This window comes from Melanerpes formicivorus, unplaced genomic scaffold (assembly GCF_026170545.1).
Source record: "Melanerpes formicivorus ecotype bairdi unplaced genomic scaffold, bMelFor1.0.p_v2 SCAF_96, whole genome shotgun sequence".
NCBI classification, from domain to species: Eukaryota; Metazoa; Chordata; class Aves; order Piciformes; family Picidae; genus Melanerpes; species Melanerpes formicivorus.
The window spans coordinates 177,087-195,262 of NW_027142448.1; the positions used below are offsets into that span (position 1 = coordinate 177,087).

The 18,176-nt window shown below is 51.5% G+C and overlaps 1 protein-coding gene across 1 annotated transcript; it reads left to right on the top strand.

Annotated features, from left to right (window-relative positions):
- The first annotated feature begins 17 nt into the window (after positions 1 to 17).
- Positions 18 to 17,274, top strand: FAM162A (family with sequence similarity 162 member A). The gene is made up of 5 exons (XM_068166090.1): positions 18 to 120; positions 1,881 to 2,006; positions 9,388 to 9,496; positions 13,075 to 13,183; positions 16,229 to 17,274. Exons 1-5 carry the CDS (start codon positions 105 to 107, stop codon positions 16,319 to 16,321), a joined length of 453 nt encoding a protein of 150 aa, XP_068022191.1. The 5' UTR covers positions 18 to 104; the 3' UTR covers positions 16,322 to 17,274.
- The last annotated feature ends 902 nt before the right edge of the window (positions 17,275 to 18,176 follow it).

Consider the following 18,176-nt stretch of genomic DNA (forward strand, 5'->3'; position numbering starts at 1 on the left):
GGCACCGCCTTTGGGCGGTCCCCGGCGTCGGCGTGGCGGTGGTGGGCCCTGGCGCTGAGCGGTGACATTGAGGGGAAGCTGGCAGGGCTGAGGTCGAGCTCGCCATGTGGGGCCGCGCTGGTGAGTGAGTGCTCTGGGAAGGGGCCGGCTCGAAGGGGCCGGCTCGTCCTTTCTCACCCGTGAAGCGGCGCTGCTAGCCGCGGGGCCCTGGGCGGCGGCGGCGGGGCCCTGGGCGGCGGCGGCGGGGCGCGGGGAGGTGCGGGGCGCGGGGAGGTGCGGGGCGCGGTGAGGTGCAGAGCGCGGGGCGCGGTGAGGTGGAGAGCGCGGGGCGCGGTGAGGTGGAGAGCGCGGGGCGCGGGGAGGTGCGGGGCGCGGGGCGCGGGGAGGTGCGGGGCGCGGGGCGCGGGGAGGTGCAGAGCGCGGGGCGCGGGGAGGTGCGGGGCGCGGGGCGCGGGGAGGTGCAGAGCGCGGGGCGCGGGGAGGTGCGGGGCGCGGGGCGCGGGGAGGTGCAGAGCGCGGGGCGCGGGGAGGTGCGGGGCGCGGGGAGGTGCAGGGCGCGGGGCGCGGGGAGGTGCAGAGCGCGGGGCGCGGGGCGGGAGCCCCCTCAGGCAGCCGTGGCCTAGCTGCGGGCCGTGCGAGTGCGCGGAGCAGCTGCTGCTGCTGGTGTGTGCCCAGCAGCCAAGCTGGAAGCACCACGGCCTGCGTTGGCTCCGCGCTGCTGCTTGTGCCCTTCCTTCCTTCCCCCAAGACCTTGGCAAAGCCGCAGTTAATATGCGTTTATATGCTTTTAATAGTAATATTATTTAATAGTAATATTATTAATAATATTATCAACATTATCAATATATAATATTGCTAATATTAATATTCTTAATATTAATATTATTTACTGTGACTACCATGCAAAAGGCAACTAACATGATCCTAAAGCTCTCTCCCAACCCGGTTTATTCTATTCCAGTCTATTAATAACACAAAATATTTTCAGTCAGCTTAAAGGAGAAAATATATTTACTTTTTTTTTTTTTTGTTTTAAATTGCCTTTCAGAATTTGGAATTTTGTTTGTTTGGGTTTTTGGGTTTCCCCCCCCCCCCAGCTTTGTCAAGGCTGCGTCTTGCTTTGTGGGGTGTGACAAAATTGCTGGCGTGCTGCTGTGCAGTCCTGGAAATGGCACTCTCCAAAGTAGAGCTGAAATAGGTGAAGGGAGAGATTCCTTGGAAGTGTGGTGTACAGAAGGGTTCAGAAATTGCTTGTAGCTGGGGTTGTTTAGCCTGGAGAAGAGGAGGCTCAGGGGACACCTCATTGCTCTCTACAACTACCTGAAGGGAGGTTGTAGCCAGGTGGGGTTGGCTCTTCTCCCAGACAACCAGCACCAGAACAAGAGGACACAGTCTCAAGCTGTGCCAGGGGAAGTTTAGGCTGGAGGTGAGGAGAAAGTTCTTCACTGAGAGAGTTGTTGGCCATTGGAATGTGCTGCCCAGGGAGGTGATGGAGTCCCCGTCCCTGGAGGTGTTCAAGAGGGGATTGGATGTGGCACTTGGAGCCATGGTTTAGTAGTCCTGAGGTGTTGGGTGACAGGTTGGGCTTGATGAGCTTTGAGGTCTTTTCCAACCTTGGTGATTCTGTGTAATCTTGCATTGCTGTTTTTCTAAGCAAGGCTGATGGCTAAGATCAAGGCATAGATTACAGACAAGATTTAATTTGTTTGGTGGGCTGCTACAACTCAGTCTGCTGTCTCTTGCATGTTAGATTTGTACCTATTGTCTTTTCTAATGTGTTAGAAAAAAGCCTAAACACTTGAACTTAAAAGCTACTGTTCTCTCTTTTTACTATTATGAGTTAGCTTTGGCCCCTTTGTTTCCTCTGCTTTCTTTTCCAGGCAGTGCTGTTAAACTGCTGGGAAGAAATATTCCCTCAGTCCTGAGGATCACTAACGAAGTGGATCTGAAGATAAGCAGAAGGCTTTGCATTAAACCCCAGGAAGAAAGTCATCCTCAGCCAAGAAGTAAGAGTTTTTGATAATGCATACTGTGTTTTATGCTACAAAATACCCAAGTGTGTGGGTTGCAATCATCTGAACAGGGGTTTAGGTGACACAGGTGCTAATGTCCATGATTCTGACCTTGGAACTGAAAAACTGAGCATTAAGTTTAGCAACAAAAGCTTGGATTTTTAACAAACCAGGGGTAACCTCTCTTGTGACAGTACCACAGCTTTTGCCTTGTAACAGGTCACTAATCTCTTCAGTGATACACAGTCCTATTTTGAGCCTCTTCAGCTGTGCTTTGGAGCCCCCTGTTTAACCCCAAGTGTGAACTACCAGTGTTTGGGAATGTCATATGAGTTAAAATACTTCTGCAGCTTTTCAGAGTACAACCAGCTCCAGCCTTGTAAGACTCAGCTCTTGGCTTAGTTCATGTGTAAGGGTGGAGTTGATCAGGTGAAGCTCAGGCCATGAAATGTGTTTTCACTATGAGCTGGACAGTCATCATGCTCTAATCAGACTTGGTGTGCAGCTGGCTTCCTTCATGTTACATAAAAGGAGCATGCAGGTCTGCAGCATTCTGCATACTTCTCTGTTAAAAACACAATGCAGCTGTACTGAAGAAGACCAAAGGACTCCTAGACAGTGTGGTGTCTCCAGCAAAGGAGCACCCTTAGGCTTTTGTGCAGTCTAATAGCAGTGGTGACCAATAGCAAGGGTCTAAGGAAGAGTACAGAAAGAAGGCAAACACAGAGTTTCTTCTACCCTAGGCTGCTCTTTCAGAGGTGGTGCCTTTGTGCTTAATGGTCCTCACTGCATTCTTGCCTTTCAGAAATGTGCTCAGTTTCTTGAAGCTGGATGTATTTTTAGCATCCACATCCTCTGAGAAGGAATCCTCCTGCTCTGAGAAAACAAGCACAAGTATAGAATCATAGAACTGTTTTGGTTGGAAAAGGCCTTCAAGATCACTGAGTCCAACTGTTATCTAACTTGACCATGTCTGCTGGTAGACCATGTCCCTCAGCACCACATCTTTGAAACACCTCCAGGGATGGGGATTCAACCACCTCTCTGGGAAGCCTATTCCAGTGAAAACCCTTTCTGTGAAGAAGCTTTTTCTAATAGGCAACCTTGACCTCCTCTCATGCAGCTTGAGGCCATTTCCTCTCATCCTGTCATTTGTTAGCAGGGAGAAGAGACCAACACCCACCTCACTACAGCCTCATTTCAAAGAGTTACAGAGAGTGAGGTGGTCTCCCCTCAGCCCCCTCTTCCTCAGAATAAACAGCTCAAGTTCCCTCACAAGATTTGTTCTCCAGACCCTTTACCAGCTTCATTGCCCTTCTCTGGACCCTCTCCAGCACCTCGATGTTTTTCTTGTAGTGAGGGCCCCAAAGCTGAACCCAGGATTCAAGATGTCACTTCTCTCATCCTGCTGGTCACACTGTTCCTGATACAGGCCAGGATGCTGTTGGCCTTCTTGGCCACCTGGGCACATGCTGGCTTCATAGCTGTGGTTAGCCTTAGCAATTTTCACAGAATCAAGAATGTCAGGGCTGGAAGGGACCTCTGAAGATGATGTTGTACAGTCCAAGTTCAATCCTGCTATAGCAGGGTCACTTAGAGTAAATAACAGAGGAACACATCCAGGCAGGTTTTGAAGGTCTCTGGAGAAGGAATTGCAGAATCACAGAATGTTAGGGGCTGGATGGGACCTTGAAAGCTCATCCAGTCCAACCCTCTGCCAGAGCAGGAGCAGCTATACCATATCACACAGGAATGCATTCAGGTGGGTCTTAAATATCTCCAGAGAGGGAGACTCCACAGCCCCCCTGGGCAGCCTGTGCCAGGGCTCTGTCACCCTCACAGGGAAAAAGATTTCCCTTATGTTTCCATGGAACTTCCTATGCCTCAGCTCCCACCCATTGCTCCTTGTCCTGTCACTGGGCATCACCCAGCAGAGCCTGGCTCCAGCCTCTGGGCACTCACCCTTTACACATTTACAAACATGAATGAGGTCACCTCTCAGTCTCCTCTTCAAGCTAAGAGCCCCAGCTGCCTCAGTTTCTCCTTGTAAGGAAGGTGTTCCACTCTCTTAATAGTTTTTGTGGCTCTGCTCTGGGCTCTTCCAAGCAGTTCCCTGTCTCTCTTGAATCTGAGAGCCCAGAACCAGACACAGCATTCCAGGTGCAGCCTCACCAGGGCAGAGTAGAGGGAGAGGAGAACCTCTTTTGACCTACTAACCACAGCCCTCCTAATACAGCCCAGAATGACACTGGTTTTCTTGGCCACAAGAGCACACTGCTGGCTCATGCTCAACCTTCCATCCACTAGGACCCCCAGGCCCTTTTCCCCTTTGCTGCTCTCCAGCAGGTCAGTCCCCAACCTATACTGATCCATGGGGTTGTTTTTTCCCAGGTGCAAGACTCTACCCTTGCCCTTGTTGAACTTCATTACATCTCTGCCTGCCCAACTGTAACAAAATGTATATTTTTACTATGTAATACCCTGGGTGGTGGCATCTTCCAAACACCACTGTAACTGATTCACAAAGTGTATTCACAGGTTAAATTCTTCCACATGTACAGACAGTTAAATGGTTCAAGCACAGACCCAACATTTCCAGTGCAGCACTTCAAACTGGAAATGCAGGTGCTGTGGTCTGTGGTTTTCCCACAGATGGGACTCTGTGGCAGATCAGCTGGGTACTCAGGACTTGCTCCTCTGTCCAGTATCTTCCCAGATGCTGTGGCTGTAATTTGAGCAGTCCTTGGCTCACAGAGGGCTAGGGGCCTCTCTCTTGTGTGCTGCATTGCCAGGCTGTAGCCTCTTCTGGGATTCAGTTCTCTTGGAGCCTTTCCCCTTTCTGCCTTGGTCCAGGTGCAAGGCCTGGGTGTAGTTGTTGCCTGTTAGGACAGGTTCTTCAGCTGCTGCTTGGGTGGCATTTGGCTCTTGTCTCTTTGTGGTAAGAACAAGGACTAGGTGTAGTTGGTCTGCTAGAGCAGGCCCTTCAGCTGCTGCTCCAGCAGCATTTGGCTCTTGTCTCTTTGTGGTAAGAACAAGGACTAGGTGTAGTTGGTCTGCTAGAGCAGGCCCTTCAGCTGCTGCTCCTGCAGCATTTGGCTCTTGTCTCTTTGTGGTAAGAACAAGGACTGGGTGTAGTTGGTCTGCTAGAGCAGGCCCTTCAGCTGCTGCTGCAGCAGCATTTGGCTCTTGTCTCTTTGTGGTAAGAACAAGGACTAGGTGTAGTTGGTCTGCTAGAGCAGGCCCTTCAGCTGCTGCTCCAGCAGCATTTGGCTCTTGTCTCTTTGTGGTAAGAACAAGGACTAGGTGTAGTTGGTCTGCTAGAGCAGGCCCTTCAGCTGCTACACCAGCAGCATTTGGCTCCTGTTGCTTGCTGGGTGAGAACAAGGCAAGTTCCCTAACTTCTTGGCTGGTTTAAGTAGTGTCCTAAGGCAATTAGTGCCCTTTGGTAACACAGAGCCCTGATAACTGGACCTCTAGGATGGGGCATGTCCAAACATGGAAGGGGCACACACAGTTCACAGCTGTGTTGCAAGGTTAATCACACCTGCTACATGTTTATCTGGACCCCAGGAAGTGTCCAGGTTTGCACATTTGCAGGTGCTTAGCCCATTGTCTGAGCTAGGGCATGGTTTGGGGCTTGACCCTTCAGGACACCAACTCTCCACCCTGCTAAGTCTGGCTGAATGGCAGCACAGCCTCCGGGTGTGTCAGCCACTCCACCCAGTTTTGTGTCATCAGCAAACTTGCTGACAGTGCACTCTGTGTGCTCATCAAGTTGTTGATGAATATATTGACTAGTACTGACCCCTGAGGGACTCCACTACATGCAGGCCTCCAAATAGACTCCATCCCATTGACCACAACTCTCTGGCTTCTTTCCTTCGACCTGTTCACATCCACCTCACTACCTGATCATCCAGAGCACACTTCCTCAGTTTAGCTGCAAAGGTGCTGTGGGTGATGGTGTCAAATGCTTTCCTGGAATCAGGATAAACCACATCCACTGCTCTACCCTCATCTATCCCCCTGGTCATGTGATCATGGAGGGCTGTCAGGTTGGTCAGACATGACTTCCCTTGGTAAAACCATGCTGACTGCTCCTAATGACCCTCTTGTCCTTGATATGCCTAAGGACAGCACTGAGGATAAGTTGCTCCATCACCTTTCCAGGGATGGAGGTGAGGCTGACTGGTGTATAGTTACCTGGGTCCTCCTTCTTGCCCTGTTTGAAGACTGCAGTGACATTTGCCCTCCTCCAGTCCCCAGGCACCTCTCCTGTCCACCATCACTTAACAAAGATGATGGAGAGTGGTCTGGCAATGACCTCTGCCAGCTCCCTCAGCACCTGTGTGTGCATCCCATGAGGACCCATGGATATAGATGTCCAGATGACTTAACTGTTCCCTAACCCAGTCCTCAGCCACCAAGGAAAACTCCTCCTTTGTCATGTCTTCCTCTGGGGCTCCTGAGGACAGCCTCCAGCAGTATAGATGGAGACAAAGAAGGCATTTAGCAACTCTGCCTTCTCTGTATCCTCTGTCACCAGGGCACCCACCTCATTCAGCAGGGGCCTACATTGCCTCTAGTGTTAGTTTTTCCTGCAATGTATTTGAAGAAGCCTTTTCTGTTGTCCTTGACCTCCCTTGCAAGGTTGAATTCCCAGGAGGCCTTAGCCTTCCTAGTAGCCTCCCTCCATCCTCTGACAACAGTCTTGCACTCCTCCCAAGTGGCCAGCCCCTCCTTCCATGATCTGTAGACCCTCTTCTCCCACTTGAGTTTGCTCAGCAGTTCCCCACTTAACCATGCAGGTCTCCTGGCTCCCTTTCTCCATTTCCTACTTGTTGAAATGCTCTGATCTTGAGCTTGGAAAAAGCAGTCCTTGACCATTAACCAACTGTCCCAGGCCCCTTGGCTTTCTAGTTCCCTGCCCCATGAGATTTCCCCTAGCAACTGATTGAAAAGGCCAAAGTTTGCCCTGCTGAAGTCCAAGGTTGTGATCCTGCTTGATACTCTGTTCCTTCCAGAACCTCTCTGGGCAGCCACTTGCAGTGTTCTGCCACTCTGAAAAGGGAAACAAAATATTTCTGATGCTTACATGAAACCAGTTTGTGTTCACTGCCTGAGAGAAGTCTGTGCCTGTTCTATTTCAGCTGTTTCTGTGAGGAAGGATCCATGCTTTTCAAAGTGCTGGAGTCAGAGTTTTCCACACACTAACACTTTACTGCTGGTCTGTGCTCCTAACTGCTGGCAGTGCTCTTTCCCTTTGTGACTCACTGCTTTTTGTCAGAAGCTCAGTGGAAGCCTGAGAACTTAGACCTCATCAATAATGGTTCAGTTAGAGTCTGCCATTTGTACCTGAAGTGGAATTGCTTCCTGGTTACACACATGGGCTGTCACTGGCCACCTCATTAGCTCAGGATTCTGAAGCCCTGTGGCTTTGCTTAGCTTTCTTTATGTTTTTGGGTAGTCTATAGAGTTGTCAGCAAACTCTCTATCCACCCACCTTACCCTGGCTGTATGCATCCTACTATTAGAGGAAACTCCTTTGTAGCAGGAGTTATCAAGCACTGGAACTTGCTCCCCAGGGAAGTGGTTTTAAACCCCCACCCCTGGAGCTGTTTAAAAGATGCAGAGATGTGGTGCTGAGGTTTGCCACCAGACTTGGCAGAGGTAGGTAATGGATGGAGTTGATGATCTGGAAGGTCTCTTCCAACTGGAGCAGTTCTATCAATAGTATCATAGTATCAGTCAGGGTTGGAAGGGACCACAAGGATCATCTAGTTCCAACCCCCCTGCCATGGGCAGGAACACCCCACACTAGATCAGCCTGGCCACAGCCTCAGCCAGCCTGGGCTTAAACACCTCCAGGGACAGGGCCCCAACCACCTCCCTGGACAACCCATTCCAGGGCTTCACCACTCTCATGGGGAAGAACTTCCTCCTCACCTCCAGCCTCAATCTGCCCACCTCCAGCTTCATTCCATTCCCCCTAGTCCTAGCACTCCCTGAGATCCTGAGCAGTCCCTCCCCAGCCTTCCTGTAGCCCCCTTCAGATACTGGAAGGCCACAATGAGGTCACCTGGGAGCCTTCTCTTCTCCAGACTGAACAGCCCCAACTCCTTCAGTCTGTCCTCACAGCAGAGGTGCTCCAGCCCTCTGATCATCCTCCTGGCCCTGCTCTGGACACCTTCCAGCACCTCCAGATCCCTCTTGGAATAGGGGCTCCAGAACTGGAGGCAGGACTCCAGGTGGGGTCTCAGCAGAGCTGAGCAGAGGGGGAGAATCACCTCCCTTGCCCTGCTGGCCACACTTCTCCTGATGCAGCCCAGGAGCTGATTGGCTTTGTGGGCTGCAAGTGCACACTGAGAGCTCCTGTTGAGCTTCTTGTCCACCAGCACCCCCAAGTCTCTCTCCTCAGGGAGAGAGACTGTGATTCTGTGATTCTATGGCTCTGCTTCCACACAGCAGCATACATCCAGGCAGGATCCCTCCCTTTGTGCTAGGTTTTGGTGGCACATTAAATGTGGAAAGCTTCCTGTTACATCAGGAACACTTTGCATGTGAAGCTTGAAAGTCTGAGCTGCAAATGAAGGCTCTGACTTTTGCCTGTGGTCATTGCTTGTACTTGCAGCTGAGACAAAAATCTCAGACTGCCTGACAAAGGTGATGCAGTGGTGCAGCAAATTGGCTGTTCTGTAGCAGTTGCATTTCATTCATTTTTTTTCACACCCCTAATTTAAGCACAGTAGGCAAAGCATCATCTCACAGCTCTTTAGGAAGCTTAGGGGCTGGAGCAGGTTTTGCAAATGTAGAGCTAACTCTGTGACTCAGAAGTGCTGGAATCCCCCATCACTGAGGTGTGTGAAAGACACAGGTGTGGTGGGGAGGGGAAGTGGCTTAGCACCAGCCTTGGGAAGAGCTCAGCAGTGGTTAGACTTGGTGATCTTCAAAGTCTTTTCCCACCAAAATGGTTCTGGGGTTCTGCACAGAGCACACTCCCACAAAAACACTGAGCTCAGGCCCTCCCCAGCCCTGCTGCTGCCTCTGAGCACAAACTGCAAAGTGGAATCAAACCCCTCCTGGTGCTCTAAGCCCTCCTGATGACTGAAAATGCCACTGGCACTTTCCCCACCAGTTAGGATCTTATTATTTTGAACTCAAACTGAGTAGTTCTGTTCTCTGGGTCTCAGTTCCTCCAACAGTTGAATATTTCTCTCTGTCCCCACCAGAATGATTCTCTGATTCTGTTCTGTGATAAAACTCTGCACTGCTCACCCAAACCACATTCATTCCAGCTGTGGCAATTCAGCCTCTCTGATGGTTGTTCTTGGTGTGTGTTTGTGCATCTTGTTGTTTGTTTGTGGGTTTTTTTTAGGTAGATATACTTTGAGGGTGCCTGGACACAAGCCAACAGACTGGGAGAAGAGATTTCTGTTGTGGGCAGGCAATTTCAAGAAGGCAGAGGATATCCCAGAGACAGTCTCGTAAGTGCCAGCTCGGACGGGAGCACACTGCCATGGGTGAGGAACTGGCTGGGGGCTGAGCCCAGGGGGTGGTGGTGAATGGTGCCACAGCCAGCTGGCAGCCAGGCACCAGTGGTGTGCCCCAGGGATCAGTGCTGGGCCTCATCCTGTTCAACATCTTGATTGATGATCTGGATGAGGGCATTGAGTCCATCATCAGTAAATTTGCAGATGAAACCAAGCTGGGGGCAGGAGTTGATCTGTTAGAGGGTAGAGAGGCTCTGCAGAAGGACCTGGACAGATGGGCAGAGTCCAAGGGCAGGAGATTGAACACATCCAAGTGCCAGGTTCTGCACATTGGCCACAGCAACCCCATGCAGAGCTACAGGCTGGGGTCAGAGTGGCTGAGAGCAGCCAGGCAGAGAGGGACCTGGGGGTACTGGTTGATGGTAGGCTGAACATGAGCCTGCAGTGTGCCCAGGCACCAAGAAGGTCAATGGCATCCTGGCCTGCATCAGGAACAGTGTGGCCAGCAGGAGCAGGGAGGTCATTCTGCCCCTGTACACTGCACTGGTTAGGCCACACCTTGAGTCCTGTGTCCACTTCTGGGCCCCTCAGTTTGGGAAGGAGGTTGACTTGCTGGAAGGTGTCCAGAGAAGGGCAACGAAGCTGGGGAGGGGTTTGGAGCACAGCCCTGTGAGGAGAGGCTGAGGGAGCTGGGGTTGCTTAGCCTGGAGAGGAGGAGACTCAGGGGTGACCTTATTGCTCTCTACAACTACCTGAAGGGAGGTTGTAGACAGGCAGAGGTTGGTCTCCACTCTCAGGCAGCCAGCACCAAAACAAGAGGACACAGTCTCAGGCTGCACCAGGGGAGGTTCAGGCTGGAGGTCAGGAGGAAGTTCTACACAGAGAGAGTGATTGCCCATTGGAATGTGCTGCCTGGAGAGGTGGTGGAGTCACCATCGCTGGAGGTGTTCAGGAGGAGACTTGACAGGGTGCTTGGTGCCATGGGTTAGTTGATTAGGTGGTGTTGGATGATAGGTTGGACTCGATGATCTTGAAGGTCTCTTCCAACCTGGTTTATTCTATTCTGAGTGCCAGCTTGGAAGCTCTGAAAGAGACATGGTCTGCCCAGGATTAAGGCTGGGGTTGGAGAGCAGCCAGGCAGAAAGGGACCTGGGGGTCCCTACACCTGAGCATTTCAGCTTGACTGCAGCCTGTGTCTAGGTTGTTTGTCCCAGGCTGTTAGCCAAAAAAACAACCCAAACCACCAAGAAAAACCCAAAACCCTGGAAGCTAAATTTACCTGGGAAACCTGGAAGAGCATGGAAACAAAGGTTCATGGCAGATGGGGCATGTTCCCTACCATCAAAACTCTTGTTCTTGGATCAATATAGTAAATCAAAGCCCCCTCTTCTTCAAACCCAAGAGCAAAACTCTCTTCACTTCTCAGGGCCGGTGTGATTTACTGCATTGAACTATTGTGGCTCTTGCAGCATCATTTCCCCTCAAAGTATGAGGGTCAAAAAGCTGTAGAAGATTCCATACTCGTGCCTGGGTAATTTCCCAGTTCCATTAAATCCACTCTCCTTGCCTGGAGAATGCTTACATGGATTCTCTCATCTCATGATGTTGATCCTTTCCTGGTTGGTTGTTTTCTGTAATTTCATAAAGTGGCAGAATTAATCAGGATATTGCACCTCCTTAAGGGAGGCAGCTGCTCTAAATTCTTCAAGGAGTGTTAAGCAGGTAGGGCATGGGTCTCCCTGTTGTTGTGGGATGCACATCTGAAAGCATTATGCCTCACTGGCCCTTCCTACATCAGTGTTCCCAATATGAACTTCTGATTTTGCTGTCACAGGGACCCTTTGGGTTAAATCATGTACCCAGCTATATATCTCTACACATTGGCCACAGCAACCCCAGGCAGTGCTGCAGGCTGGGGTCAGAGTGGCTGAGAGCAGCCAGGCAGAGAGGGACCTGGGGGTACTGGTGGATAGTAGGCTGAACATGAGCCTGCAGTGTGGCCAGGTGGCCAAGAAGGCCAATGGCATCCTGGCCTGGATCAGGAACAGTGTGGCCAGCAGGAGCAGGGAGGTCATTCTGCCCTGTGCTCAGCACTGGTTAGGCCACACCTTGAGTCCTGTGTCTGGTTCTGGGCTCCTCAGTTTAAGAAGGATATTGAACCTCTTGAACATGTCCAGAGAAGGGCAAGGAGGCTGTGGGGAGGGGTCTGGAGCACAGCCCTGTGAGGAGAGGCTGAGGGAGCTGGGGTTGCTTAGCCTGGAGAAGAGGAGGCTGAGGGGAGACCTTGCTCTCTCCAATTCCCAGAAGGGAACATCCCAATGGCCAATCTCTCTTGCTGGGAAGAACTTCTTCCTAACATCCAGCCTAAACCTCCCCTGGCACAGCTTGAGATTGTGTCCTCTTGTTCTGGTGCTGGTTGCCTGGGAGAAGAGACCAACCCCCACCTGTCTACAACCTCCCTTCAGGTAGTTGTAGAGAGAAAGAAGAAGGTCTCCCCTGAGCCTCCTCTTCTCCAGGCTAAGCAACCCCAGCTCCCTCAGCCTCTCCTCACAGGGCTGTGCTCAAGACCCCTCCCCAGCTTTGTTGCCCTTCTCTGGACACCTTCCAGCAAGTCAACATCTTTCCTAAACTGAGTGGACACAGGACTCAAGGTGTGGCCTAAGCAGTGCTGAGCACAGGGCACAATGACCTCCCTGCTCCTGCTGGCCACACTGTTCCTGATGCAGGCCAGGATGCCATTGGCCTTCTCGGCCACCTGGGCACACTGGAGGCTTATGTTCAACAGAGGCAAGTATTGTTGGTATTAGGTAGAACTGCATAGACAGCATGCTAGGATCAATGAAACAGTTAGCCAAATGACTGGGTGTGCTATATTGGGGGTGATGGGGGAGGAGAAGCTCACCAGGAGCTCTCAGTATGCACTTGCAGCCCAGAAAGCCAATCAGATCCTGGGCTGCATCAGGATAAGTGTGGGCAGCAGGTCGAGGGAGGTGATCCTCCCCCTCTGCTCAGCTCTGCTGAGACCCCACCTGGAGTACTGCCTCCAGTTTTGGAACCCCTATTCCAAGAGGGATGTGGAGGTGCTGGAAGGTGTCCAGAGAAGGGCCAGGAGGATGAGCAGAGGGCTGGAGCACCCCTGCTGTGAGGACAGACTGAAGGAGTTGGGGCTGTTCAGTCTGGAGAAGAGAAGGCTCCCAGGTGACCTCATTGTGGCCTTCCAGGATCTGAAGGGGGCTCCAGGAAGGCTGGGGAGGGACTGCTCAGGATCTCAGGGAGTGCTAGGACTAGGGGGAATGGAATGAAGCTGGAGGTGAGGAGGAAGTTCTTCCCCATGAGAGTGGTGAAGCCCTGGAATGGGTTGTCCAGGGAGGTGGTTGAGGCCCTGTCCCTGGAGGTGTTTAAGGCCAGGCTGGCTGAGGCTGTGGCCAGGCTGATGTAGTGTGGGGTGTCCCTGCCCATGGCAGGGGAGTTGGAACTAGATGATCCTTGTGGTCCCTTCCAACCCTGACTGATTCTATGATACTATGACTGCTGTGGGTCTCTGCTAATAAGCTTGCTCTTTATTTCTTGAGGATTGAAACAATCAGAGCAGCAAAGACCACGCTGCGGGTGAAGTTCAGCTATGTGATGATCGCCCTGACAGTACTGGGATGTATACTCATGGTGATCAGAGGCAAAGAGGTAAGGGCAGATTTTTGGCTGCTAAGTGCCAATCCATCTTCACATGAACTGATCAGTTCCTCCTGTGGGGTGTCAGCACTGTCTTGTGTGGGGTTTGGGTTTGTTTTTCCATTGTATCACCGAGCAAAAGCAACCCTTGTTGATTCATTCCCGAGGCTGAACAGGCTGATCTCCCTGCTGGCTGCAGCTGCCTCCTTCAACAGGGAAAAGAAACTCATTTTCACAGTATCACCAAGGTTGGAAGAGACCTCAAAGATCATCAAGCCCAACCTGTCACCACAGACCTCATGACTAGACCATGGCACCAAGTGCCACATCCAATCCCCTCTTGAACACCTCCAAGGATGGGGACTCCACCACCTCCCTGGGCAGCACATTCCAATGACAAATGACTCGCTCGGTGAAGAACTTTCTCCTCACCTTGAGTCTAAACCTCCCCTGTCACAGCTTGAGACTGTGTCCTCTTGTTCTGGTGCTGGTTGCCTGGGAGAAGAGACCAACTCCCTCCTGGCTACAACCACCCTTCAGGGAGTTGGACCCCTCATCCAGATCACTTCACAGAATCATTGAGGCTGGAATAGATCTCTGATGTCATCAAGTCCAGCCTATAACCTAACACCACCACACTAACTAGACTGTGCCACTAAGTGCCACATCCAATCTTCTCTTAAACACCTCCAGTGATGGACACACCACCACCTCCCTGGGCAGCCCAGTCCAGTGTCTAATCACCCTTTCCATGAGGGAGTGCTTCCTAACATTCAACCTAAACCTCCCCTGGAGCAGCTTCAGGCCATGCCCTCTTGTCACAGGTTGCCTGGGAGAAGAGCCCAACCCCCACCTTACTACTGCTTCCCTTCAGGTAGCTGTAGAGTGTGATAAGGTGCCCCCAGAGTCTCCTCCAGGCTAAACAACCCCAGCTCCCTCAGCCTCTCTTTGTAAGACTTTCCCTCCACCCCTTCACCAGGCTCATTGCTCTTTGGACCCACTCCAGCACCTCAATATCTTTCTTGAAGGGAGTGGGCCAGAACTGCACAGTACTCGAGGTGAGGCCTCCCCAGTGCTGTGTAGAGGGCAGAATTACATCCCTGCTCCTGCTGGCCACACTGTTCCTGATGCAGGCCAGGATACCATTGGCCTTCTGTGCCACCTGGGCACACTGCTGGCTCATGTTCATCTGCTGTCAACCCAGCACTCCCAGGTCCCTCTCTGCCAGGCTGCTCTCCAGCCACTCATCCCCCAGTCTGTAGAGAATAGAAGAGAATTAACCAGCTTGGAAAAGACCTTTGAGATCATCAAGTCCAACCTATCACCCAACACCATCTGATCAACTAAACCATGGCACCAAGTGCCTCATCCAGGCTCTTCCTAAACATCTCCAGGGATGGGGACTCCACCACCTCCCTGGGCAGCATATCCCAAGGGTCAATCTCTCATGCTGGGAAGAATTTCTGACATCCAGCCTGAACCTCCCCTGGCACAGCCTGAGACTGTGTCCTCTTGTTCTGGTGCTGCTTGCCTGGGAGAAGAGACCAACCCCCACCTGGCTACAACCTCCCTTCAGGTAGTTGTAGAGAGCAATGAGGTCTCCTCTGAGCCTCCTCTTCTCCAGGCTAAGCAACCCCAGCTCCCTCAGCCTCTCCTCACAGGGCTGTGCTCCAGACCCCTCCCCAGCTCTGGTGTGCCATGGGGTTATTGTGGCCAAGGTGCAGGACCTTGCACTGGGAAGATATGAAACAAGTCTGGGCTCCAAAACAGTGGAACAGCACTTGTGACCCTTCTGAAGGCTTGAAACAGGGAGGAGCTGGTCAGTAATGGTTCAGTAGTGCATCAGCAAACAGTCTCTCTCTGGTGTGGATGTAAGAAGCTTTCTGGATTCACTGCTGAATCAGAAAACCACTTCACAGAAAAGCTCTTTCTCTTGCCTGGGATTTGGCAAGGCAGCAAAATGCAGCCTGTGGCAGAATTAGGGCTGTGACTTATATCATAGGAAGAGAGTGAGTGCAAAGTTCTAAGAGCCCAAGTGCAGCACAGTTTAGTCATGCTTTAGGCCAGTGGGGTTTGTGACACTGCTGATTAATGATTAACTCTGAGGCACTTCTGTGAGGAAGCAAGGAGTGCTTTTTATGTGCTGGAGCCTCTCACTGCAGCATTAAAGGCAGGGAATGTGAATACAGTCTGTCTGTTGTGATGTTTGGGTGGAAGTTAGGGTGGTATCAGAACACAGTTCACTCTCTTCTTCTAAGGATGACTGGAAGAAGGAAAGCCTAAGCTTAAAGCACCTGCAGGGGCAGAACCTTATCTGTGTGCTGCTGTTCTGCCAAGCAGTTCTGATAGCAGTGTTCAGGTCTCACTCTATCAAGTGATCCAGAGAAACCCTAAGACTAGATTAGAAGTCTCATGTGACATTTCTGTCAGCATTTGCCTATCCAGATGAACTTGGCACTCAAAATCAAACTTAACTTAGAATAGAATAGAGTTAACCAGGCTGGAAGAGACCTCCAAGATCATAGAGTCCAACCTATCACCCAACACCATCTAATCAACTAAACCATGGCACCAAGCACCTCATCAGGTCTCCTCTTGAACACCTCCAAGGATGGGGACTCCACCACCTCCCTGGGCAGCACATTCCAATGGCCAATCTCTCTCTCTGAGAAGAGCTTTCTCACCTCCAGCCTAAACTTCCCCTGGCACAGCTTGAGACTGTGTCCTCTTGTTCTGGTGCTGGTTGCCTGGGAGAAGAGGCCAACCCCCACCTGGCTACAACCTCCCTTCAAGGAGTTGTAGAGAGCAATGAGGTCTCCCCTGAGCCTCCTCTTCTCCAGGCTAAGCAACCCCAGCTCCCTCAGCCTCTCCTCACAGGGCTGTGCTCCAAACCCCTCCCCAGCTTTGTTGCCCTTCTCTGGACACCTTCAAGTCTCTCAATGTCCTTCTTAAACTGAGGGCCCCAGAACTGTGCTTTGGTAAGGATAGAGCAGATCTGATGACAGTTCCATCTCTGTGGTGCTTTGGGTGATCTTTGGCTTCCTTACTCTGTTGCAGGCTATTAAGAGGCATGAAACTCTTACCAGCATGAACCTGGAGAAGAAAGCTCAGTGGAGAGAGGAAGCTACTCAGAGTACATCTGCTAAATGAAGAGATCATGGGCTGAGGAAGAAAAGCTGAGTCACCTTGAGGCTGGGAGGAGGATGCAGTCCTATCTTTCCTGTATGCCTGGTACCCTCTTGTTCAAGAAAAAGCAAAGCAGATTCTCCTGTAATCAATAAAAGCAGAAATCCATGGTTTCTGTTCCTAACAACCTCCCCTTCCTCCAACCTCTCTCCTTCATGACTAGTGGAACAGGACAAAGGAGCAGCCTAGACAGAGTCAGTAGTTGTCTCTCACGTGTGCTATGCACTAGACCAAGCATCCTGTGAGTGAGCACAGGATCTGTAGCTGCATCGTTGGTGCCAGTCTCCTTTATGAAGCCTTATGCTCTCACTTCCACTTAACAAGGAGGCAGGTACCAGAGAAATGGCATTCCAGAGCACCCCTGTCTTGCAGCTGACACCCCTGTGGGCTTTTTCACCAGAGCTGGTAGCGAGATGAATGCCCAAGCAGAAATGACTAGAGGAGGAATCCTCAACAACTGCTTTCAGCTGTGCTCACATTTGCTGGAGGCACCCAAGTACAGAAATGTCTTACCAGCTGTTTCTGCTCTGCTGCTGAGCTCCTCCTTCCAAACCTTACCACAGAACCATAGAAACATTTTGGTTGGAAAAGACCTTTAAGATGATTGAGCCCAACCATTGCTAAGTCTACCAAGCCTGGTGCCACACCATGTCCCCCAGCACCACATCTCTGCACCTTTGAAACACCTCCAGGGATGGGGATCCAAGCACCTCCCTGGGGAGCCTGTTCCAGTGGTTGAGAACCCAATTTAGCCAAGCTAACCACTCCCTCCCTCCTGCTGCAATTCATGGGTTTGACAGATCAGTTGTGAACTTCCTGACAGGGGCAGGCAGATTCTCTTCCTGATTCTTTCCCCTTGTTTTTGTTGGACTAGTGAAACCAAGCACTGCTGCTGAATAAACTAAAAGCCCTACAAACCCCCAGGCTCTATCTTGTCTTTATACCCTGAAAAGCAATGAGATACCCAGTGCAGTCCACACTGCAGTGCTTCAGGTTATCATCAAGAGAAACTTGTGATTCAGTCTGTGCTTGGTGATGGCAGAGCTTAAAACTACATGTTTGGAAAGCATCCTCCTTTCAGCAAGCAACTCTGTGCACTGTGAGCACAGCTGGCAGGTGCCTCATCGAGCTCTGACAGCACAGAATGGTTTGGGTTAGAGGCAACTCTGGAGATCATCTAGCCCAATCCCCTGCTAGAGCAGCATCACCCAGAGGACAACACACAGGGACATGTTCAGGCAGGTTTGGAAGGCCTCCAGAGAAGGAAACTCCACAACCTCTCTGGGCAGCCTGGGCCAGTGCTCTGCCACCCTCGAAGTGATGAAGTTTTTCCTTACTGTTTCATGGCACTTCCTGGGTTTAGGCCTGCTGCCCCTTGCCCTGTCCCTGGAAACCACTGAGAAGAGTCTGACTCCATCCTCACCCTTTGGATACTGGTAATCATTAAGGAGATCTTATCTTAGTCTCCTCCAGTCCCCAGGTCTCCCACCCTTTCCTCATAACACAGATGTTCCAGTCCTCTCAGCATCTTGGTTGCTCTCTGCTGGACTCTCTCCAGTAGTTTCTTGAACTGAGGAACCCAGGACTGGACACAGTACTCCAGATGAGGCCTCAGCAGGTCAGAGTAGAGGGGGAGAGCAACCTCCCTTGACCTGCTGGTCATATTCTTCATGCATCCCAGGATGTTGTTTGCCATCTTGGCCACAAGGGCACATTGCTGGGTCATGGGCAACTTTCTTGTCCACCAGCACTCCTGGGTCCTCCACAGAGCTGCTCTCCATCAGATCAGCCTCTACCTGTACTGGTGCAGGGGGTTATT

Bases quoted from the DNA above. Each gene is read 5' to 3' on its own strand.
- FAM162A (XM_068166090.1), top strand. The intron at 2,007-9,387 runs GTAAGAGTTTTT...GGTTTTTTTTAG, and splicing joins AAGTCATCCTCAGCCAAGAA to GTAGATATACTTTGAGGGTG. The intron at 13,184-16,228 runs GTAAGGGCAGAT...ACTCTGTTGCAG, and splicing joins TGGTGATCAGAGGCAAAGAG to GCTATTAAGAGGCATGAAAC.